This window comes from Somniosus microcephalus, chromosome 20 (genome assembly GCF_052327205.1).
Source record: "Somniosus microcephalus isolate GS21.2 chromosome 20, FLI_Smic_1.0, whole genome shotgun sequence".
Lineage (NCBI taxonomy): Eukaryota > Metazoa > Chordata > Chondrichthyes > Squaliformes > Somniosidae > Somniosus > Somniosus microcephalus.
This window is the reverse complement of record NC_141006.1, coordinates 74,080,666-74,106,129: the sequence shown is the minus strand read 5'-3', so window position 1 is coordinate 74,106,129 and position 25,464 is coordinate 74,080,666. Positions and strand designations below refer to the sequence as shown.

General features: G+C 45.4%; 1 protein-coding gene across 7 annotated transcripts in view; it reads right to left on the bottom strand.

The window, feature by feature from the left end:
- Positions 1 to 2,461: 2,461 nt before the first annotated feature.
- Positions 2,462 to 25,464, bottom strand: part of cd164l2 (CD164 sialomucin-like 2) — a 65,561-nt gene continuing 42,558 nt past the window's right edge. Inside the window, exons 5-7 of one of the 7 annotated variants that reach the window (XM_085963008.1) lie at positions 18,683 to 18,851; positions 9,693 to 9,748; positions 2,462 to 6,866 (exon numbers count right to left, since the gene is read on the bottom strand). In XM_085963008.1, coding sequence (XP_085819134.1) covers positions 9,742 to 9,748; positions 18,683 to 18,851 — 176 coding nt within the window. In that variant the 3' untranslated portion in view covers positions 2,462 to 6,866; positions 9,693 to 9,741. Of the gene's footprint in view, positions 9,749 to 10,184; positions 10,542 to 14,127; positions 14,606 to 18,298; positions 18,852 to 25,464 lie in introns of those variants that run through there. The other 6 variants (XM_085963009.1, XM_085963007.1, XM_085963006.1 and 3 more) reach the window with 6 other exon arrangements.

Genomic DNA, 25,464 nt, shown 5'->3' with positions numbered 1-25,464 from the left:
AGGCCCCCCTCCCGCCTTATATATGACCAGATAATGTTTTAGTGATGTTGATTGACCCCACGACACCGGGGATAACTCACTTGCTGTTCTTCAAAATAGTGCCATAGGATCCTTTACATCCACCTGAGAGGGCGGACAGTGCCTCGGTTTAACGTCTCATTTGAAAGACGGCACCTTCGACAGTGCAGCACTCCCTCGGTACTGCATCAGAGTGTCAGCCTAGCTTTATGTGCTTAAGTCTCTGGAGTGGGACTTGAACCCACAACCTTCTGACTCAGAGGCGAGAGAGAGTGCTGCCCACTGACCCACGGCTGACAGGATTTTGTTGGGCTGAGCGGGTCTGGGGGCAGTTCACACTTCATGGGATGTGGGCGTCGCTGGCAACTCCAGCATTTATTGCCCATCCCCAATTGCCCTTGAGAAGGTGGTGGTGAGCCGCCTTCTTGAACCGCTGCAGTCCGTGTGGTGAAGGTGCTCCCACAGTGCTGTTAGGGAGTTCCAGGATTTTGACCCAGCGACGATGAAGGAACGGCCGATATATTTCCAAGTCAGGATGGTGTGTGACTTGGAGGTGGTGGTGTTCCCATGCGCCTGCTGCCCTTGTCCTTCTAGGTGGAAGAGGTCGCGGGTTTGGGAGGTGCTGCCGAAGAAGCCTTGGCGAGTTGCTGCAGTGCATCTTGTAGATGGTACACACTGCAGCCACGGTGTGCCGGTGGTGGAGGGAGTGAATGTTTAAGGTGGTGGATGGGGGGCCGACCTGAGGCCCTGGGCCCTCCCGCCCTGGCACTGGAACACGGGAACATAATAAATAGGAGCAGGAGTCGACCATTCGGCCCCTTGAGCCTGCTCCACCATTCAATATGATCAAGGCTGATATTCTGCCTCAACTCCATTCACCGACCCTATCGCCGGAACCTGCGCTTACACCTGGTGCGGCCGCTCACCGCCGCCATTTTAAACAACAATTGCCCGAGATGCCAGTGGGCCTCAGTGCCTGATCCCGCCCTCCTCGGCAGCCTGCTGTGCTGATTGGTCGGTGCAGCCCGTTTCACACGGCAACACCACTCCTATTGGTCGGCGCCTCTGTCAATCACCCGCTCACTCCGCCCTCCAATAACTAATCCCACCCTTCTCGGCCATCCACTGCGCTGATTGGTCTTCCCAGCCGGTTACCCAAGGCAACGGCACTCCTATTAGCCGGCAGTGCTGTCAATCACCCGCTCTCCACGTGCCCTCCACTAATCCTGCTCTCCTGGGCAGCCTCCTGTGCTGATTGGTCTTTGTAGGCCCGTTACCCAAGGCAACAAGACCCCGATTGGTCGGCACTGCTGTCAATCAGCTGGTCGCCACATGCCCGCCAGTAATCCCGCCCTCCTGGCCAGCCTTCTGTGCCCGCCCCCTGCGCTGATTGGTGGCGGTAGCCCATGCGGGAAGCTTCAACCCATGAGCCCCCCTTTGCGCATGCGTCGTTGCAAGGTCTGAGGTTGATCATTGCTACAACAGAAGGGAGCAATGCTCAGCATAGAAGGGTTTTATCTCATAAAGAGGGCTGAGGGAGGTGGGACCTGTGCAAATTTTATTTACACAAAAATAAAAAGGGGAAAAGCATCTAAAACAAAGGCAAGCCTGTCCTCGAAACAATTAAAAGACTTGCATTTCTATAGCGCCTTGCACGACCACCGGCCGTCCCAAAGCGCTTTACAGCCAATGAAGTACTTTTTGAAGTGTAGGCACTGTTGTAATGTGGGAAACTCGGCAGCCAATTTACACACAGCAAGCTCCCACAAACAGCAATGTGATAATGACCAGATAATGTTTTGGTGATGTTGAGGGATAAATATTGGCTAGGACACCGGGGTTAACTCCCCTGCCCTTCTTCAAAATAGTGGCCGTGGGATCTTTTATGTCCCCGAGAGCGCAGACGGGGTGTCGGTTTAACATCTCATCCAAAAGACGGCACCTCCTGCAGTGCAGCACTGCCTCAGCACTGCACTGGCGTGTCAGCCTAGATTGTTGTGCTTACATTCCTGGAGCGGGACAGGAACCCACAACCTTCTGACTCCGAGGCAAGAGAGAGTGCTGCCCACTGAGCCATGGCTGACAGACATCATCAGTCTTTAATGTACGACAGCAGTATACCAGGGATGAGAAAAATCACTGCAAATGTTCTGATTTCTAGTGTTCTCAAAAATGCAAATTTTGTCTTATAATACTCCTGTGACATGGCTTGGGACATTTTTCCTTGTTAAAGGCATTATATAAATGTTCTCAGAAAGGCTGTGCGTGCCATTCAGCAATTAAAAAAAACATTATTCCCCCTGCTGCTTTTGCAAGGAATAGGGAAGAAAAGAAAGATTAGATGACTAGCTCTCCACTAACTTAGACGGTATCTTCAAAATCATGTTTAAATGTGCAGTGAACTAAGCCAAACACCTAAAAAAAAAATGCAACCAGACCACTATTTATTTCAACAAGTCAATTCTTTAATTTTTTCACACTAACATCACAGCAGGAATATATTATGGTACGTAACTGCATACCAGTAAGTGAAAAAATACAGAGTACTGTTAAAGCACAAGTGATCAAAATAGTGCAATCGCAATCCAAGCAGTTTCCTAAAATTATTTGTACAAAAACCCAAGGCAGAAAGAAATGCATCTTTTTTTTTTTTTTTTTAAAAAGGACCAGACCATTCATCTGCATAAATAAGTATCAGCTACCTCCCTGGTGACAAGTTATGGCCGTTCTTTATCATCAGTGTGAAAGCCACACAAGTCAAGAATGCTATAGGCGAGAGCAAGAAATCAGTCTTTTGCGTAACAGGAAAAATAACTGGACTCGACTTCTATCACAGCTAAAAGGAGCAAAAAAAAAAATCAAAAAACGTGTGTTCTACAAAGCCATTTGCAGCCGGAACAGAAACGTGACAATACACCTACTCGACACAGGCACTTTAAAACAAAATCTCTGTGCAGTAAAGCCGACAAAGCTGTTTACAAGGCAGTAAGTAAACTGCGTGAAAAGGTGATGGTGATGTCAATTGTACAGCCAACATGGTAGCAATATTTAAAATATCCATAATGGGTAGCAGATCTTCCATTCAGCACTAGGCAGTGAAGAGGGAGGAAAATACCAGGTGGTCTCACTTTTTAAAAAATTTAATGCGGTCTTTAGTCTACATTCATTTATAAAATATTGCAATTATTTTCTCGCCATTTACCTAATAATTAAATCGAGGCCTCCGTGGCATCGGCACTCCACATTGGTACACAGCAACATTAAAGTCTTGCCTACATGGATCAAGATGGTGAAAATGTGAGCTTCTATTCGAAATGACACTGATCGTCTAAAAAGCACACACGGGACAGTCAATGGAACAATGGAGATGTGACCTCAGAAAATCAATGTCTAACAATGCTGTAGCTTACTCCAGGGCAGTGAAGAGCCCCAACCTCAGGAGCACTCTCTACTGCACCGATTGTTAAATTTGCCGCTTCTCACCCATTATGGCACCCTGGGTGCAGATTTAATTTAATGGCAGCTTGCGGTATTGATGGGGATTGGGTTTACCCACCGCCCTCGGCGGGGGGGGGGGGGGGCCTGGTTTCAAATCAAGCCCGGATTGATGTGGTGAAAGCCTCCTGAAGTAAGGGTGCCGTGGAGGCCCATAAATCACAAAACTGCCTCCAATTTGGCAATAAGCTTTGAACAAGTGACTGCAAAATTTTTGTTTTGATGGATGGGTCTGACAAAAAGTAGTTCAGATGGAGCCGATAAGGATATTGGGAAACCGCGCGTGCACATACTAGGGATTGAACAGTAAATTTCTACACCAGCCTGGCATCAAGCCTCACCGTTAACGGGCACGAGCCTGGGTTAGAAAGTTCATCATATCGCTCTCCCTTCCCTATTATACCGAATGCATTCGTCCCCACGAGTACCAACGGGAATGCTGTTAATCAATATTTTTGGTTTGTTTAGGACGACATCTATTGATAGTTTAAATTAGGAAAGGATAGCCAGTTTGTTGGCAAGCAAGAAGTCTTTATTCAAAGATCCTGATCATGTGCCAGCAGTTAAAAAAAAAAAGCACATTTCAGGCAGTTCGGATAACTCAGCAGGACAATGTTTCATAATTTTCAATTTGCATGTACATTAGTAATGCCACAGTATATTATTTAATTAGGGTGCATTTTCACAACAGTTGTAGTAGGGATTTTGCTTCATATTGATGCAAACAAGTCTGACTAGACTCAAGTGGAGAGACTGGCCAAAGGAATCTTATTCTAGAGTCCAAGTGCTCTTGAGTAACTACATCAATGGTTGGGTGTAAAGCAAGGTGGTTCTAGTACTACAGGAAACTTTGGTTTATCCGGAGGTTGTATGTCCGGAAACCTCAATCTACCGGCAGAAATCAGGAGTCGTTTTGTTAGGTTGTTTTTCTTCTCATGGCTTTGTTTTCTTTCTTCTCGTGGCTTTGTTTTCAACAGTCGGGCTCTGGAAAGTCTCTCTGAAGCTGTTGCTAAGCTACAGAGACGCTTCCAAGGTACGGGCTGACTTGCTTAGCAACAGCTTGTAAACAGTGTTTGTTGTCAGATACGGAGATGAAAACCTCCGTATGCTTCAACATTAACTTTGTATATCCGGCAGTTTTGATAGATCGGCAACAGCTCGGTCCCGTCGGTGCCGGATATAACAAAGTTTCCTGTAATTGATTTGGGAATACCCTCCGACGGAGGTTAAGTGATATTACTCTTTCCACCAACAAGTGCCCCGGCCTCTTGTATTTGGATGAATGTTGCACACAGAGCAAGAGCAGGAGTAGAAAACACGATTAGGCTTTATGTCCTTGAATGAAGGGCAGGGATTTTATCTTTTAATGTCTATACTGCAAACATTCGCCACTTTAGTTATCTTGCTTGAACTTCACTGTGACATGAGAAAAATAACTCTGGCATTTCTACTGTAGATCCAGGTCCTGGTTTTGCTTCTGGGGTGAAGGCAAGTGTAGGTGTTGAGAGCAAGTGTACTGTTAATATAAAACACATCCATATGCCACAAAGATACAGAATTAACCTTACAGTTTAAAAAACTTGCTAGAGATTTCTAAAACTGTGCCAAGTTTGAGACTGAACTTAAAAGACTTGCATTTCTATAGCACCTTTCAAGACCACAGGACATGCCAAAGCGCTTTACAGCCAATGAAGTACTTTTTGAAGTGTAGTCACTGTTGTAATGTAGAAAACACAGCAGCCAATTTGCACACAGCAAGCTCCCACAAACAGCAATGTGATAATGACCAGATAATCGGTTTTTAGTGATGTTGGTTGAGGGATAAATATTGTCCAGGACACCGGGGAGAACTCCCCTGCTCTTCAAAATAGTGGCCATGGGATCTTTTACATCCACCTGAGAGAGCAGACGGGGCCTCGGTTTAACATCTCATCCAAAAAAACGGCACCTCCGACAGTGCAGCACTCCCTCAGCACTGCACTGGAGTGTCAGACTAGCTTTATGTGCTGAAGCTCCTGGCGTGGGACCCACAACCTTCTGACTCAGATGAGAGAGAGCGAGAGCGAGAGAGCGAGAGAGTCCATGGGATACTTTTATTCATTTATTTTAAGGGCCTTGATAGTAAAAGTTTGCAGTGGTGCTCTCCTACTAAGTAACAAATGGCACCTTCATACATGAATCTGCCCCTAGCTATCTGACCAACTGTAGGAGGAAGTATTCTGTATAATTGTGAAAAGAATAGAATTTGTTGAGGTATCCAAATTGCATGCTTGAGTGCTATGTAAAAAAAAAAAAAATTACAAGTAATATGGAGGCTAAAGCCAATATGTCAGCATGTAACCAGCCAACAGCTACATCCAACTCTGGTGGACAGGGCAAAATTATCTGGAGGGGGGAGGGAGCAGAGTTCAAAATGGGAGATTGAAGTGGCAACTCCCCAGGCCTCTCCCACCCCAGAAAAACCTCATAACTTGTCACTCAAAGCCAAGATGACCAAATGTCTTGGTTTAGAAAAAAAAAAATACAAGAATATGCTTCATCATTTATCAATAGGCAATGAAAACTAAACATTTTTCTTGTGTAGCGGAAGACTTAGTGAGTTCAGCTACCATCAATTTTACTCAATTTGCCATTTGGAAACGGCCTCTGGAGGTTTGCAGGCAGTGCGGAAACTGCGCTGGAATATTGCAACTTTAATATCATAGGCTATTTCGCCCTGCAACTATGAACTAGCAGAAAAATGACAAAAAAGGTTTGCCAAATGTGCATCACTAAATTCACCAATTCTCAAGTGAAGCAGAAATCAAACCAGGGTCTTTTCACACGCACGGTTTTGTTCCACCTGATCCAGGTCGGACAACATTAGCAACTAGTAGCCGTAACTAGGAATGGTAAGCAGCTGTTACCGGATGCTAGAATTCCAGACGCTGCGCCCCACCCTCCACAAAGCCGAGCGAGATGCACAAAGTCATGTGCAGCAAAGTAAGTGACTGTTCTTCAAAAGTAATTCATTGGCTGTGAAGCCCTTTGCGACTTGCAGAAGGCATGAAAGGAGCATAAAAGCAAGTTGTATCTTCCACCAACTTGTTCACTAGATTGTGCAGGGAAATGGCAGAGGGTGGCTTAGCCCCCAGTGAGTTAGAGTATTAAAACTTAGTCATTCAGATTTGTTCAAGAGCACGGAAACGAGGTTTAGCACAGGAGAAAACCCAGAGGTCACTAGATCTTCCGGAGTCATTAAAACAGCTTAATGGAACAACAAAAAAATGGAGAGCGTCTGAACAGCAAAGAGGATCAGGGTAGCCACTACCAGTGGGCCGTAGGGTACTTATGCAATGAATTTCAAGAGGAGGCTGTAAGATACAAACAAATTAATGCAGCAAGTTGAAAAGCTATAGGTTTTATGAGAGTCTCAAAAAGAATCGAGGGGATTTACTGTGAGCAGACAACAACTTGTATTTATATAGCGCCTTTAACGTAGTAAAACACCCCAAGGCGCTTCACGGGAGCGTAATCAAACAAAATTTGACACCGAGCCACAGAGATATTGGGACAGGTGACCAAAAGTTTGGAGCAGTTAAAAATCAGGGATGTGCGAGAGGCCAGGATTGGAGGAGCAGCGCTATCTCGGGCCGGGGGGGCGGAAAGAGAGCTGGAGGAGGTTACAGAGATAGGGAGGGGGAGGGGCGAGGCCATGGGAGAGATTTGAAAAAGGATGAGAATTTTAAAATCGAGGCGTTGCCGGACCGGGAGCCAATGTAGTGCAATGAGCACAGGGGGTGATGGGTGAACGGGACTGGGTGTGAGTTAGGACACAGGGCAGTGAGCACAGGGGGTGATGGGTGAACGGGACTGGGTGCGAGTTAGGACACGGGGCAGTGAGCACAGGGGGTGATGGGTGAACGGGATTGGGTGAGAGTTAGGACACGGGGCAGTGAGCACAGGGGGTGATGGGTGAACGGGACTGGGTGAGAGTTAGGAGACGGGGCAGTGAGCATAGGGGGTGATGGGTGAACGGGACTTGCTGCGAGTTAGGACACGGGGCAGTGAGCACAGGGGGTGATGGGTGAACGGGGCTGGGTGTGAGTTAGGACACGGGGCAGAGTGTTGGATGAGCTGAAGTTTGTGGAGGGTGGAAGATGGAAGACCAGCCCGGAGAGCGTTGGAATCAAATTATTGTCCCAACAATTTATTTTCAGTGGAAGCGCCCCTGTCCCGGCTTTGCAACAAAATTACTGGCTCGTGCAGGGTGTTTTCCGATAATTTTATACGGTATTGGAAGAACAAAGGCCAACGGCAAAAAGTAGCTCGTAACAAAAAAAAACGCTTGCTGCCATTAGTACTTTAAGTGGGAAGACAGAAGAGTTTGAAGTCAAAGCCGTCGCTACTAGAATTACACAGAGCCAGCTGATCATCGCCAACATTCCAATGAGAGTTTCTATTGGCGGTTTATTCCTCAGTGGAATCACAGACTTGTCAGCAATGTTCCCTCTAAGCGGGGCGCCCGGCCATCTGCAAGGTCCCGTGCATGCCGCTCGCTGGAAAAATCGCGCAGAAATTTAAAAAAGGGACCGTGCACTGAAATAAACAGACTGCACGCAACAACACGCTGCCGAGGGAACACGGCTCGTCAGTAATGAATTAAAAAACACAAACAAGACGATGCATTTATACTTGTAAAGGCAGATTTGAGTAAACTTTACAGTACGGCATAAACCCGATTTGCAGTGAACTTTGAACTTCTCCTGGAGAATAGAACGGAACACAGTTGCAGATTGGACTAAAAAAGGGACCATCACCAGGAACACCCATGTAGCTTAGCCACATTTAAATAAATGGAATGCAGCAAGTTTCAGTCATGAAATGGAACTTCTGCCTTCAGGAAACTAACTACAGGGCACTACTAAACTGAAAGAAATCTGCCGGCAACATGCAAGGCCTCAAAAGCACAACAATCCCGGCACAGCTTCTTCATTGCAAGCTACTTCCCAAAACAAAGATGCAATCCAATCCGGTTTAATTACTGACAGTAAAGTGCAGTACAGTCATAACTTTGAGCTCTCAAAATCTTTAGATCAGTGATTTATTTATTTAATTTTAAAAAGTACAACATTGGCCCGTAATTTGCAGTCAGCGGCGAAGCAAAGGCGTTTGCCGCCAGCCCCGAAGTACGCTTCCTGCAAAAGACCTCGCGATCTCCGTGACGAGAAGTTCGGTTTTTCCCCCCTCCCGACATGCAGTTGAAATCAGCGCACGTTAATGGGGAATCCCTAAAGCGAGCTGTTGTGAAGTCAACAGGCCATTGAAGCAGCCAATCACAACGCAGAATTCTCAGATCGCAAACCAGGAAGTGAGTAAGCGCCTTTGATTCTAACTTATAAAAATGTTGAGAGCAAAACAAAAAGATTGGGGCTCTTGATCTTAAAAATTTAAATGATTAAAAATGGATAAATTATGACACTCCAATGTTAAAATTAGTTTTTCAGGGCCATAACCTTTGTTTAGCAATCAATACGCTGTTAAAACCCCCAGTTGCACCTAATCCAACAAAGTCTAACTTTGAATGGGGTATTGAACAGCGAGATTACCGCAGAAAAGCCCAAGTTTTTGTCCGTTTCACCTGGTTATTGTTGTGGGGGTGGGGGGTTCACAGTGCAGTCAGTGTCAGAGCAGTGAATGACTGACTGCAACTTCAGGATTTCCGTGTTAGGATGCGCGTCCGCTACGTCCCGAAGTTGCGTTCAGTTTCAAAAAGCGGTAATAACGGCGATCGCTGCTCGTTCGCTTTTATTACCCACTGCAAATTAATTCTGGGCCTTTATCCTAAGGTGCAAGGGGAGGGGGGGGGGGAAAAAAGCGATTTTGTATAAAAGTAATCTAAAATGAAATGTCGCTTTATTGGCTAACCTTTAGATCTGTCAATCAACAAGTTGGGTGCGATTTGAACGAGACTGCGGTCCAATTATAGCACCTCGTTTGCCACAACTACAGTATAACCAGAGTTATCGCCAAAGCGGTCACACTTGTTACTATTGTTAACAAATGGAAGAGAGTGGAGGCAATTTGTTTTCCACTGCAGCTTATTTGGGGATTTTTTTATTTTTTATTTTTTGAAAAGCAGCATGCAACTTTTAGCAAAATGAGTTGGCAGCAACGGAGCAGAGAATGGTCAATTTCACCTCAAGTTTTGACCGCAGAACAAACATTTTCTTCGAAGGAGGCGGATCATCAGTGACTGGGGAGGTGGAAAAAAAACAAATGGAATTGTCAGCAGCATCTTCAAGATTTAAATAAAATGCATCCGCCGGACCTTTAAACCAGAACAAAGATGAGCAGAGGTCCCATCGCGAGTGTGCTGTCCACGCACTGGCGAGAGGAACCAATTGGGACTCGCTAGCACACACTGTACACCATTCCGTCAAGTCTTCCAAATAGTGCAAGCCAGGAACTGTCGTACACAAATCTTCTCAATATTACACAGTGGAACACAAGTCTTGCCGCCTTCTCCTTTGTTCATCAGAACTTTGTGCAAAAGTTTGAGTTTTGGTACGTTACAGCGACACACACACACACGAAATAATTTAGCTTCTCATGATTAAATTCTGTTAAAACTAGATCATAAATATTTGGATTTTAAGCAACAAAAAAAAAAATTGTTCCAAAGCAAGAACTGTCCGTACCAAGATCTTTTATTAAAAAAGTCACACCATTTTGTGTGTAGTCTGGTTCAAAAATAAATGGAGTCAAACCATCACCAGACGGTTTTGTTAAAGGCTCCTGGGCCATTATATTCTCAATATGGGGGTCGCAGCACAGAAGACACGTCCAGAGTGTAATCTTGCACTCGCAGCCAACTAAATCCACCATGTCAAAGGCAAACACAACCTTTTAATCACATCCACTGAAAATCAACATAAAATGTATGACATTAGTGAAGAGAACTTTATTTCATAATGTTTGCTGGGAGACAGTGCGCAGATTTTTTTTGGCCACTTCAAGCCCATTTCTTCCATTCCTGTGATTATATCCTATTCCAACAGAACAAGAGATTATTTTAATTCACCCAAAAAATATCACAGCAGTTAAACACCTTAAAATTATGCACAATACAATTAGAAGTAAAGAGACAGCATCTTTGGTCCATATAAACTAGACCGTAGATATATAAACACACATGGGCCCTTAATATTCTCCAACTCTGCCGTTAGACATTGCTACAGAATTTCTCCCCCCCCCCCAAACCCAACCACTTTTTTTTTCCTTCCAAACTGCTCCCCACTAATTATACTAGAGTCAATAGTTGGTGCTGTGAATCCGAAGGCTGTCAGCTGCTAATCCCCATCAATTTTCAGATGTGAAATGCAAGGAGATAAAATCAGAAGGTTTGGTCAAAGCAGAATCCAAACCAACAGGTGATGCACATGGGGATTATCCAACTTTAATTATTTTAGCTCCTTAAAATGAACTGACTTCCGCGAAAAACTCGGGGGCCCAAAACTCTGTTGGAGATGGTGTTGAATTGCCAGTGTCGACTACATTGGAGACCCCTTGTAAAAAAGGGGAGCTCAGCCTCAACATCGCGCTGTTAAAGTTATAAAACATCTAGTTTAATGAGCTTGCGAGTCAAGCGCCCATTGTTAAATGTAATGCCAGCTGATTATTCCAGCGGCCAGCAAGTGCTGGGCTCACTGGGTTTTCAATGGCTTCAATTTCTTGAGGTCCTCATGTAGAGTGCTTTACAGTGCACTGAACAATGAAGTGGACTCCGAGCAAGAGGGAGAAGGGAAGAGAGGGATTGGAAGGCAGCCAAAGTGCCATAAGGATCTTGGAGCCTGAAAGCAAATGGGAGGTGATGACAGCTGAAATGTTAAGGGAGGGAGTGCAACAAAGAAAGAGACAGACTTGCATTTCTATAGCACCTTTCACTACCACCAAATGTCCCAAAGCACATTACAGCCAATGAAGTACTTTTTGAAGTGTAGTCACTGTTGTAATGTAGGAAACGCAGCAGCCAATTTGAGCACAGCAAGCTCCCACAAACAGCAATGTGACAATGACCAGATAATCTGTTTAGTGATGTTGCTGGAGGGATAAATATTGACCAGGACACTGGGGAGAACTCCCCTGCTCTTCAAAATAGTGCCATGGGATCTTTTACGTCCACCCGAGAGGGCAGACGGGGCCTTAGCTTAAAGCCTCATCTGAAAGACGTCACCTCAAGACAGTGCGGTGCTCCCTCAGTACTGCCCCTCCGACAGTGCGGTGCTCCCTCAGCCCTGCACTGGAGCATCAGCCTAGATTTCTGTGCTCAAGTCTGAGTCAGAAGGTTGTGGGTTCAAGTCCCACTCCAGAGGAGAGGATGCTGCCCAGTGAGCCACAGGCTGACAACAATGGACATAGTAGCTGAATGAGCAACTACAGCTGGTAGAACAGAGGACGGTGAAACAAGAGTTGGACAATTCCCGAGCAGGAGGTGAGAATGCAACATTCAAGCATACTAGCAAAAACAGTGTTGTAATTTTAAAACTAAATTTGAAATGGGGAAAATTCAGTTTTCGCTCGCCATTCCAGGAGATACTCGTGATTGGCAAACGAACACGAGGAAAAACTTTTACGCAGCGAGTGGTTAGGATTTGGAATGCGCTGCCCGATAGGAAGGACGGTGGATACAGATTCAATAGTCGCCTTCAAAAGGGAATTGGTTACAGCCGCCTCCTGTGCTGTACTATTCTAGGACTGTATGATGTGTGAATGACAGGACTTTAAAACAAGCAGTCACTGGTTCAGCGAGCTGCCATTTACCACCTGGGTGTCTTGCCAATTCTCACTAAGCCAGGTAACGTCGCTGAGCGGTGACGGCTACCGTAAAGAACAGAGCAACACACGGGTGATGCGGAGCACGGCAGACTGCTTTTGAAATGGTTTAACGCAGGGCGGATTAAGTAGGTGCCGGTGCTCCCTTTAAGCTGCGCTGAGCTCCCGCGCTGCCGGCTCACGGGCTTTTAAATTCAAAAACCATGCGTGCGGGAATTTCTGAGGGGGCCGCGTGGCCCAGAGAACACTGGCTGGCACAGCAGGCGCGCACACACAGTATAATAGGATTCACACATGCTGGTGCTGGACTTGACAATGATGCAATATTAAAATTGCTAAACTTGGTAATAAATACAGCAAAAAGATTAACCATGGAAGCTGGCCATTTAGGACAGGACACAAATGATACCTTGAGTGAGCGATAAAAATAAATAGAGTCTTACTGCAAATCTGGTATCTGACCATTTCCTCCTCGTTCAGAGTTTAAATCTAAACTTCTCCATCAAAGAAATATCCCCCTCCTCCCGTCGCCTACACACTTGGAATCAGAAATTTACAGCACAGAGGGAGGCCATTCGGCCCATCTTGTCCGTGCCAGCCGACAAAGTGCCATCCAGCCTAATCCCACTTTCCAGCACTTGGTCCGTAGCCCTGTAGGTTACAGCACTTCAAGTGCATATACACTTAACTAGAAGCTTTTTACCCCAGTCTGCCTGGAGTATTAAAACTACTACATCTGTTGCTATACGCTCATTGATCACCCTGTCCAGTCAGTGCAGACTATGGCAGGGCAGAAGGGTGACCCGCCACTTCATTCCGGGGGGAACCCCACAATATTCGGGATTCTGGTCCTAGAATACTGCCTACTGATAGGTCCAAAGACATAAAAAATGGAAATAAAGCTGGTAAGGCTTTCTCTAGGTAATAGTGGTTAACAAAGGCTTAAAATTTATTTACTGGGGTTTACCAGTCGAAAGGTCACGCCATCATAGGCGCAGTTGACAATTGCAGCAACATAAAACTGTGGCCCGGTGACTTAGGCCATTGATGAAGGCAGATATTACTGATCCCCACAGACAGAGCACTCATCCTCAGTCAGACCATCAGGGGAGGCTTGGTGCTTCCCTGGGAAAGGGGGGGGGGGGGGGGGGGGGCGGGGGAAGAGAACAAAATATACCCAAGACAAGTGGTCCTGACTAACTGCCCCATTACCATCTGGTCTTGCCTTGAATATCTCTACTTCTCCTGCCTTCCATCCTACCACAGACCTTCCTTTTAGTTCTTTCATCCCCTCCCCCATTTCCCAGCCCCTAAAACCTGCTTTTTAATCTGTTTCATTTCCTGCTTTTTTCTCAGTTCTGACAAAGGGTTTCGACCTGAAACGTTGACTGTTTCTCTCTCTCTCTCTACAGATGTTGCCTGGCCTGCTGAGTTTTTCCAGCGTTTTCTGTTGTCCCGACTAACGTTCCTTTTAAGCTGTGCGGCCGCTCAGCGTTCTCACGCGGCCGGCTTTTAAATAGAAAACCGCACATGCGCGGAATTCTGAACAGCCCGCGCAGCCCATTAAAGGGCCAAAAGAAAAAAAAACTAATTTAGCGGGGGGGGGGGGGGGGGGGGGGGGGTGCGTTGGCCCAGACACCTTCAAGCTACTGGTTAGAGCGAGATTGGCGCATGCCAGAGAGCAAGTCGTAAACCAATTTCTAACCAACAAAATATGTCGAGGAACCTGGGGGGGGGGGGGGGGGGGGGGGGAAGAAAAAAGAGAATCCTGAAAAAAAGTGGGAAAACTAAAACCAAACTGGGCTTGAACATTTAGTGTAATCAGCAGCTCACGTTGCAACGCCAAGAGCAAACTGTGGGCTGGCTACTTGTAGAACGGTTCTCCGAGTGCTAGGGTAGCTAAATTAAGCTGCCGTTAACAGCAATATATGTAGATTTTTATAAAAAAATTTACTGAGCATCAGCTTTGTACCAACCCAACGTGTGTAAATTTGTGAATACTGCTAATTGCACAAAGTGAATCTTTTTAAGAGCATGATCGGTCACTGTATACATACCATATTAAACCCTCAAAAAATTAGATCAATCATTGCAAACAGAATTTAAACAAATGCACACCACACGAATAAAGATGCGCTTAAGTGCATCGTTACAAAGATTTAAAAAAAAAAAAGTAAAATGGAGTTTTATCTTGCTGTTCATCTACAGGGCAGACTATTACTTCCATTAGAGCAGGGTGATGTTGCAGCCACTTCTTACAATCTACTGTGCCTCCTCACTACTCGCAGCATGTAAAGGGTTAAGATGAAACAAAAAAAAGACAAATGAAGCACAGAGGACAATGCCAGCCAGCGCACAAACTACAGCAGCACCTTATTATCACAAACATCTGGTAATAAATGCTTACCTTGGCGCCGTTGAAAACAATCTATTGCTGAGAGAGGGTGTTAAAACAAGAACGATTTCACTGCCCCCTGCCCCCCCTCCAGTTTGTAATAATAAGGTTCGACAAATGGCAACTAACGCAAACAGAAGTTAGAACTGGATGTTGTAAAAATATTCCTTGCGGAGGTCCCCTCCTCACCCCAGAGAGAATCAGGTAGCATTTTATCAAGCAAACGGTAGTAGAAATCTGGCACCCTCTTTCCCCTAAAAAGGCTGTGGATGCTGGGGTGGTCAATTGAAATTTGAGACACCGGGATCGCTAGATTAATTTTTTTGCCAGGTGAGGGGTATCAAGGGATATCGAGCAGAGGCAGGTAAATGGAGTCGAGGTAGAGATCAGCCCTGATCTAACTGAATGGTGGAACAGGCTCGAGCGGCTGAATGGCCTCCTCCTGTTCCTATGTGGGAGCTGAAGCCCAGTGATCATTTTTTATTTTGGGCCTTGGACAAGCTATCAAGAGGTTACAAGTGTAGAGTAGAGTAATAAAGTCCCAGCTTCCATCCAGGGTCAATCAAGAGTTAACGGAGGTCAGCCACGGCAGCAGCAAGGCACTTTAATTCATTCACGGGATATGGGCATAGCTGGCAAAAGCCAGCATTTATTGCCCATCCCTAATTACCCTCGAGAAGGTGGTGGTTAAGAGTTAACCACATTGTTGTGGGCCTAGTCTGGAGTCACATAGGTCAGACCGGGTAAAGACAGCAGATTTCCTTCCTTAAAAAAGGACATTAGTGAACTAGATGGGTTTTTACAACAATTCGGTAGTTTCATGGTCACCTTACTGACACTGGCTTTATTTAATTAACTGAATTTAAATTCCCCAGCTGCCGTGGTGGGATTTGAACTCATGGCTCGGGATCATTAGTCCAGACCTCTGGATTACTAGTCCAGTATCACCACTATGCTACCATTCCCTTCCATTGGTGGAAGCACTGCACTTGAATGACCCAGGCAGAGTTTTTGAAGGGGGGGGGGGGAGAAAAAGAGTGGCGTTAGAGCTCCCATTCCTAATCACCATTCACTGCCTCCTGTTGGCCAGGGTCAGGCTCCACTGCGATGCTCTGAGGATTTATCAGCTTACTCACAAACAAAAAAAAAAAAAAATTAGGTACTTGGATGCGGTACTAGACGGCTGTTGGCACTTACAGAAGCGCAGACATTAGAGTACCGCCTTCAGGAAAGAGGAGCCAGAGAGGAAAGAGGTGGGGGGGGGAAAGAAGGGAAAGAGGAAACCACTGCACACAAGCAGAAACATGCAAGGGTTCATAGGTGATTCAGCAAAAAGGTACTGAAAGCTGCTTGTGCCCACCGGTTCCTGGCAGTCGACCAGCCAAAAAGAAAAATCAGGCCATCATTAGTGGTACCGCTGCAAACCCAGTAACTTCCTGAAATTGATCTCCGATAACCTATTTTTGTTGAGATTACATTAACACTGGAAAATAACAGGAAGGTGTGTGTGCACACTCGATGGAGTGCAAAACCCAAGTGTAGCTAGGTGCCTTGGTGGAGTTATGGGACAGTTTCTCACGCAGACTATAGTTCATCACCAAGACGGCCAAGATGCCAACCTCAAGCTAGGGGAAAGCATGGGTGGAAGCCACTGGTCCTGCGGATCTCATTGCAACATAGAATTGCGAGGGGGGATTGACAGGGTAGATGCTGAGAGGTTGTTTCCCCTGGCTGGAGAGTCTAGAACCAGGGGTCACAGTCTCAGGATAAGGGGTTGGCCATTTAGGACAGGGATGAGGAGGAATTTCTTCACTGAGGTTTGTGAATCTTTGGAATTCTCTGCCCCAGAGGGCTGTGGATGCTGAATGGTTGAGTATATTCAAGGCTGAGATCGATAGATTTTTGGACTCTAGGGGAATTAAGGGATATGGAGATCGGGCAGGAAAGTGGAGTTGAGGTCGAAGATCAGCCATGATCTTATTGAATGGCGGAGCAGGCTCGAGGGGCCGAATGGCCGACTCCTGCTCCTAATTCTTAATGTTCTTATGCCCTGCTGATCTTGATCTAACTAACACTGCTCCACAAGGCCAACTTGCGCAAGAAAAGTTAATGAAGGCCATTGATACATCTCAGCTCATCTATCCAGCATGACCTTACATCACGGCATCCAATTTTTTTTTTTTTTTTTTTTTGTTTAAAAATTTCAGGGTGCCTCCATTACCCTGCACTCCATGCAAAGAGCTTTCTGGTATCCAGTCTAAATTTGCCTCATTTATTTGAGGCTGTGCCCTTTTGCTTTAATCTCAGGGTTTAGCTTCAGGCAATGTTCCAGACTCGTCTTTTCTGTACTGCTATAAAGTTACCCTTCAGTCTTAAGGCTGGATAAACACATTTCTCATTATTCAGTCCTTGGACAGTGGGAATTGGTCACAAGCCTCATCGCTGAACCTCCTCCAAGGTTTGAATATCTTCCCATTCTATCAGTGACCAGAACCGGACATCATACATGAGGTACGGTCTGGTTAGAACACTATGGTTAGACTTGCGCTGCACTGTTTATTATTATATAGTACAACATTCTATTTGCTTGGCCAATTGCTTCTCTGCCACAATTGAACATGCCGGGTGTTGCCTTTACTAAATCCCCATAGATCTCCGAACTTCACCCGTGCCTGTTTTAACACTTCACGGGGGTGCTCATGTCGCTCCTACCTGCAATACTTCACACACTTGTCTGCGTTAAATTGCATCGCTCACTGATCTACACATTTACATCTTTTGCCCAATTAAACTTTATATTTCCCAAGCCACTCCCTCATATTCCACTGCACCTCCTTGTAAAGGATCGTCTGTGAATCTGACAAAATTACTTCTGAATCCGTTACTAAGAGTAGAGATCCAAAGATCAATTCCTGGAGCACCACACCTTGCCCCCACCCAAACCCCCTGGTCTCCTCCAACCAGACTGATACCTGGGATGGCAGGAATGACGTATGAGGAGAGATTGGGTCGATTGGGCTTGTACTCACTAGAGTTTAGAAGAATGAGAGGGGATCTCATTGAAACTTATAAAATTCTAACAGGACTGGACAGACTAGATGCAGGAAGGATGTTCCCGATGGCGGGGGAGTCCAGAACCAGGGGTCACAGTCTAAGGATAAGGGGTAAGCCATTTAGGACAGAGATGAGGAGGAATTTCTTCACCCAGAGAGTGGTGAACCTGTGGAATTCTCTACCACACAAGGCAGTTGAGGCCAATTCATTAAATATATTCAAGAAGGAGTTAGATATATTTCTTAAGGCTAAAGGGATCAAGGGATATGGAGAGAAGGCAGGGACAGGGTACCAAGTTTGGATGATCAGCCATGATCATTGAATGGCAGAGCAGGCTCGAGGGGCCAAACGGCCTACTCCTGCCTTGTGTGTTTCTAACTCCACACCCCCCCCCCCCACCCCTCCCCCACCACCACCTCCGCTCCGAGCCAATTTCTTATCCATTCCAAGGGGTTTATCCTGAATTATATTTTCTCAACTCAAAGTGGGGTGGGAAAGTAACAGAAACTGTACAAGATGTGCTTGAGAGCAAATTTGATCTATTTATTGAAAATCTTCATTTAACAATTGTATGAATTGGTCTGGGACCTACTGTAGGCCCATCAATAGGCTTGATAAACAAAGCCAATTAACCTACTAGCCTTTTCTGCATATTATGTAGGGGTAAATACTTTGAACAACACAGCGACTGAGGGGGCAAAGGAAAAGTTTCAACAGTAAAACGTTTAGACATCAGCAAACCAAGCAGGCAGGAGAAAGCACGAGGAATGTTAGCACAAGGAGCTAGTTGCGAAGGAGGTGGGGGGGGGGGGGGGGGGGGGAAGACAAAAAACGTGATAAGTCCACAGCACAGCAAGCAAGCCAGCAATAGGCAGCACGCCACTCAGAAGCAGGGTTGATTCTTACAGAGTTTGGTAGGTCCCATCTCGTGCCTTGAAGAATTTGATTGCAAAGAAAAATGCCGCCTCAGCTCCCAGCACCAACACTATTCCTCCAATGAAACTGGCCGGATCAAAGCTGGAGGGTGAATACACGGGGGCTGTTGTTGGAATTACAGTGGTGGTGGTGGCGGGTTCTGAAAAGAAAGGAAAACATCAGTCTACAAATGATCTACGAGTTTGTAACAGTTGATCAATGGTCAGATCACAATCAATTTAAATTCAGAAGCCTGACAGACATCACGATGTGATCAAGTTTTAATTGAAGTTAAAAAAAAAAAATTAAAAAAAATTCCTTCCAAAATCATTTAATTCCAGTTACAGTGCACAAAAAACCACACCTCCACATCAGTTCAGGCCAAAAAAAGGGACCCTTTTCCTTCTACTCCTCCCACACACAGCACCAGAGGAACTGAAGAACTAGCGAGCTATGGGACACTACAACTTGAATGACCAATCAGTGGAGACAGGAATCGTGCTGGGGCTGCTTCCATGGTTACCTCCAGACTTGACTATTCCGACGCACTCCTGGCCGGCCTCCAACGTACTACCCTCCGTAAACATGGGGTTATCCAAAACTCGGCTGGCCGTGTCCTAACTCGCACCAAGTCCCGTTCACCCATCACCCATGTGCTTGCCGACGTACATTGGCTCCCGGTTAAACAACGCCTCGATTTCAAAATTCTCATATCCTATGGCCTCGTCCCCACCCTATCTCCAATCTCATCACGCCCCACAATCCTCATATCTGCGCTCCTCAAATTCTGGCCTCCGATTTAAAAATTGGTCCACCATTGGTGGCTGTGCCTTTAGCTGCCAAAGCTCTGGAAATCCCCCCCCCCCCCCCCCTCCACCTCTACTCCATTAAGACACTCCTTAAAACCTACCTCTTTGACCAAGCTCATCTGCCCCAATACCTCATGTGGCTCAGTGTCAAATTTTGTTTGATAATCGCTCCTGTGAAGCGCCTTGGGATGTTTTACTATGTTAAAGGTGCTCTGTAAATACAAGCTGCTGCTGTTGATGCTAAAAAAAAAAATCAATACCAAGCCATTCTCCTCCAAGTCTCTTCCCCTTAGAGAAGCTCACCAACAGGCACCATCTTAAATTCAAACATTTAAAACTGAATTCAAAAAAGGAAAAAAAGATATTAAAAGTTAATCAGAGTCCTTTGTAGGACATTGTTTTTGGAAAACAATGGTGACTAAAAGGCAACATTTCTTTAAAGGTCTCTAACAATGTGTTAAAAGGCAGTCGACGGCAGGATATCGCAGATTTGCAAAAACTGCATTCCAGAGATTATTGTAAACTAAAAGTATTACAAAAATACAATTCTTCTGGTGTCGAATTCCACAATACGTCACGCAGCTTGGACCGATAGTGTACTACCCCACTACTGATTCTGCAGAACAAACCTTAGATTAGGAAATATGATCGATTATACAACTGTCAGTTGGCAGGGATAGGGTTAATGGCCAAAAACTACAAAGTCTATTTTGCTGTCAAAGCGAACCCTTGAACATTAAAAAAGGTCAATTAATATGATGTATCCCAGACACCAGAGGCCATTCAACGCAAAGTTGCAACAAATTTGAATTTAAAATCTGGATTACTAAAAATTGTTCTGACCATCTTATTGCTGTACTGGTTACCGTATCCTGCGAACTCTGCACCAAACAAGGATGCTGCAAGGGTGTCCCCACGGGGAGGGCTGTTATTTTTTTTTCCCCATTGGTGATGAATCCTAAATTGGAACTCCCAAGATCAGCCTGCATCAGCAGCCTGATGTATGCAAATTAATGACGCTTCCACTCAGTCTCCTCCCAAGGTGAGTCAGGAAAGCTCAAGAGTTTGGACACTTCTGCGCGCAGCCCCCGCAGGAACACCTGGTACAGGAAACTTTGGTTTATCCGGAGGTTAACCGTCCGGAATGCTCGAGCCACAGGCAAAAATCAGGAGCTGTTTCGTTAGGGTTTTTTTTCTTTTCGTTGCTTTTTTTCCCCCCCACCAGTCAGGCTCTGCAAGGTCTCGCTGAAGCTGTTGCTAAGCTACAGAGACACTTGCAAGGTACAGCCAACTGTTTAGAAGCTGTTGCTAAGCAACAGGGTTTGTTGCCAGATACGGAGCTCAAAATCTCCATTTGTTTCAACATTAGCGCTGGCTTGTCTGGCAGTTTTGATGGGACGGCAACAGCTCGGTCCCGTATAGCACAAAGTTTCCTGTATTTTTAAGCGGAACATTAAGTTTAAGACTTGCGCATTTAGTCTTGCGGAGCACATTCCCCAACTTAACTGGTCACTGCAATCACAATTTTGTGAACGTATTCTCTAAAAATCGGACCACTTGGTAGAACGTTGCATTGCTGCAGGCACACCATGCACACATGCCTGCAGATCTTCACGTGGCAAACTCCTGTTCTCCGCTTCCTTATTAGGAAGAGGGAGCATAGGGGTTATGTTACTGGACTAGTAATCCAGAGGCCTGAACTAAATGATCCGGAGAGGAGAGTTCAAACCCCACCACGGCAGCGGAGGAATTTAAATTCAGTTAATTAAATAAAACTGGAATTTAAAAAAATCTAGTATCAGTAATGGTGACTATGAAACTATCAGATTGTCATAAAAACCCTTCTGGTTCACTAATGTCCTTCAGGGAAGGAAATCTGCCATCCTTCCCCAGTCTGGCCTATATGTGACTCCAGACCCACAGCAATGTGGTTGACTCTTAACTGCCCTCTGAAATGGCAGCTCACCACCTTCAAGGGTAATTAGGGATGGGCAATAAACGCTGGCCTTGCTAGCGAGGCCCACATCCCATGAATCAGTGACAAAAACAGGAAGGCTGATTATTATCTGAACGGCAATAGATTGGGAGAAGGGGAAGTGCAACGAGACCTGGGTGTCCTTGTGCCCCAGTCGCTGAAGGTAAGCATGCAGGTGCAGCAGGCAGTTAAGGCGGCAAATGGTATGTTGGCCTTCATAGCGAGAGGGTTCGAGTACAGGAGCAAGGATGTCTTGCTGCAGTTGTACAGGGCCTTGGTGAGGCCACATCTTGAGTATTGTGTGCAGTTTTGGTCGCCTTATCTGAGGAAGGATGTTCTTGCCATGGAGGGAGTGCAGCGAAGATTCACCAGACTGATACCTGGGATGGCAGGAATGACTTATGAGGAGAGATTGAGTCGATTAGGCTTATATTTGCTGGAGTTTAGAAGAATGAGAGGGGATCTCATTGAAACTTATAAAATTCTAACAGGACTAGACAGACTAGATGCAGGAAGGCTGTTCCCGATGGTGGGGAGTCCAGAGCCAGGGGTCACAGTCTAAAGGATAAGGGGTAAGCCATTTAGGACAGAGATGAGGAGGAATTTCTTCACCCAGAGAGTGGTGAACCTGTGGAATTCTCTACCACAGAAGGCAGTTGAGGCCAATTCATTAAATATATTCAAGAAGGAGTTAGATATATTTCTTAAGGCTAAAGGGATCAAGGGATATGGAGCGAAGGCAGGGACAGGGTACTGAATTTGGATGATCAGCCATGATCTCATTGAATGGCGGAGCAGGCTCGAGGGGCCGAATGGCCTACTCCTGCTCCTATCTTCTATGTTTCTGTAAAGGGAGAGGAACCTAGAGAAAAAATGAGCCAAGCCAGGGACCAAGGCAACTGTTCATCTTAGCCAGGAAAAGAATCTAAAAGAGGGTAGAATGCACCATTTAATAAAACAACCAACCACCATCTTCAGTATGGTTTCCAGAATAACGTGCATGGGTATTTGGGATCAAACCTTCCTTAATTAACCAGCAGCAATTTACAAGACAAAGGCCCTCAACTAGCAACCACCAAAATAAATGCGGAACCATTTGCACTTTTGTATTCAGTCACACGATTACTAATTCAGATTTAAAATTAACTCGATTCGAAGGCCACTTTGACCTTTAATGGTTTAACTTCCCCCCCCCCCCCCCCCAAAAACAGTGCTAGAGCAGCTAACGAGGTAGTCACGTTCAACAGTTAGATTTGCTGCTGTGTTTGAAATGATTCCCAATGTATTTCAAGCCAAACCATTTAAATTTTCTACTGAATGAAGTGTGACTCAATATGTTGCAACAGTTCCTTAATTATTAAGTGCTCCCTCTTCGGTTACCGCTGTGAAATAATTAATAAGGTTCTCCAATTTAAAGTGCCAGATCTTTGAGGGGTTTATTTTTAATGTCTCTGGTCTTTTACCAGAGTGAGTAACTTTTCTCAGTGGAAAACATCTTTTAAACCACAAGTTCAAACTATAAAAAATTGGTACGGAATGTGTTGTAGTATTATTGGACCTCTTGCGAGAGTAGAAGGTAAATGGATGCCTCAGGCTGCTAAACTGAAAAGTAACAGGTCAGTGGGGGTGCAGCATTTGAGATCTTCGCGAACAGGTTATGCGAGTCAGCAAGTTCTTTGGTGCTGTGCAACGATGGTTTAATCCCTGGAACACGCAAATTGAATGCAGTTCATTCTCCGCTAGAACAGTTTTACCCTCATCAGGTTTGTGGAAGGGGCCCAGATCAGAAGGCGGCTCGTTTTTAAACTGCATTGTGGATTTAATTCCTGTGACGAGTACCAATATGCAATGCTGTTTATACACAATCCATTAAAAAAAAAAATTCGTTCCTGGGATTTATTGACTACCCATCGCCAATTGCCCTCGAGAAGGTGGTGGTGAGCCACCTTCTTGAACCGCTGTTAGGAGTTCCAGGATTTTGACCCAGCAACGATGAAGGAACGGTGATATATTTCCAAGTCTTGGTGTGTGACTTGAAGGGGAACTTGGAGGTGGTGGTGTTCCCATGCGCCTGCTGCCCTCGTACTTCTAGGTGGTAGAGGTCGCAGGTTTGGGAGGTGCTGTCGAAGAAGCCTTGGCGAGTTGCTGCAGTGCATCTTGTAGATGGTACACACTGCAGCCATGGTGCGCCGGTGGTGGAGGGAGTGAATGTTTAAGGTGGTGGATGGGGTGCCGATCAAGCGGGGCTGCTTTGTCCTGGATGGCGTCGAGCTTCTTGAGAGTGTGGAGCTGCACTCATCCAGGCAAGTGGAGAGTATTCCATCACCCTCCTTACTTGTGCCTTGTAGATGGTGGAAAGGTTCTGGGGAGTCAGGAGGTGAGACACTCGTCGCAGAATACCCAGCCTCTGACCTGCTCTTGTAACCACAGTATTTATGTGGCCAGTCCAGTTACATTTCTGGTCAATGGTGCCCCCAGGATGTTAATGATGGGGAATTCAGCAATGGTAATGTGTTGAATGTCAAGGGGCAGTGGTTAGACACTCTTCTTGTAGATAGTCATTGCCCAGCACGAATGTTACCTGCCACTTATCAGCCCAAGCCCGAATGTTGTCCAGGTCTTGCTGCATGCGGGCATGGACTGCTTCATTATCTGAGGAGTTGCAAACTGAACTGAACACTGCAGTCATCAGCGAACATCCCCACCTCTGACCTTATGATGGAGGGAAGATCATTGATGAAGTATATTTAAAGTTATGAGAGCAGCACTTATGGATGTTGGAAGCCCCACCCTCTTCCCTGCAGGTTGACCAATGCATTCAACACCGAGAAGGTTTGTTGCATTCGACTACAGAGTCTTGCAGTTAAGTTTACGTCGTTTCAATGTCAGTTAAATTTTGATTAGCAGATAGTTATACACCTTGGAAACAAGTAGTCTCCAATACTGGACACCCTCACCTTACGTTAGAAAAGTCGAAGGATTGTCCGAGCTGAACACAAAAAGAGACGAGGTAAAGACTTAAAATTGACCACCTTTTTGGGCAGCCTGTTCATTCATGGGACGGAAGAGACACACAAAGCTACGAGCCCATACCTTTTAATGAGATTCATTAACAGATTTGCAGAACACAATATGGTTTGCAATTGAATGAAGGCAATTTTAAACTATCACAGGTTTTAAAAAAATAAAATTCTGCCAAATACAATAAATCCCTTTAATACATTAAAACTCCCACATCAAGAGCCAAGATGTGTTTGCGCATTATAGGGTCATCTTTGCAATGCACCCATCCCCACTGCAGCACACTTTTAATCTATGTCAGATGCAAACAAAATGCGAAAGGATCATAATTCTTTAAAATTAAAAAGTGCCCTGATGTAAACTTCATAGGTCAATAACATTACTAAACAAAAAAAAAATACCAAAAACATGCCAAGATTTCATACAGATAGAATTACTAACAGTAGGAACCACTTCAGATTTAGTAAGAGGAACACATCATTAAGTGTTAGTGATAGCATACCTACAGTCATGGTGGAAACTGCCTTAGGAGTGGCGGTGACAGCAGCTGGTTGATTGAAAGGAAGAGGGGAGAGAGAGACAGACACACACACACACACACTGAGCGAGTAAAAATCTCATTAGTATGCTAATCAAACTACTCCCTTATTATTTGTACATTTTTTCCTGCTATTTCCACAACTGGGGATACACGAACCCCTTTTCTAAGCCCTCACCCCAGCTATATTTCACTAGAAAACTGTAGAAACAAACATGTACCTTGTACCACATAAATGGTTAAGAGAGTACACTGCAATTCTTCGCTCACAGGTACATTAACTTCATATTAAAAATCACAGGAGCAAACGAGGGCCACCCTGGTATCCCAGACCACCATATTCAAAAGCAAGTTAGCAGATCACAGGAGGTGGTGGGTTAACGCATTATACCGAGAGTTGGTGCATTTTGCAGTGTGTGATGCACAACAT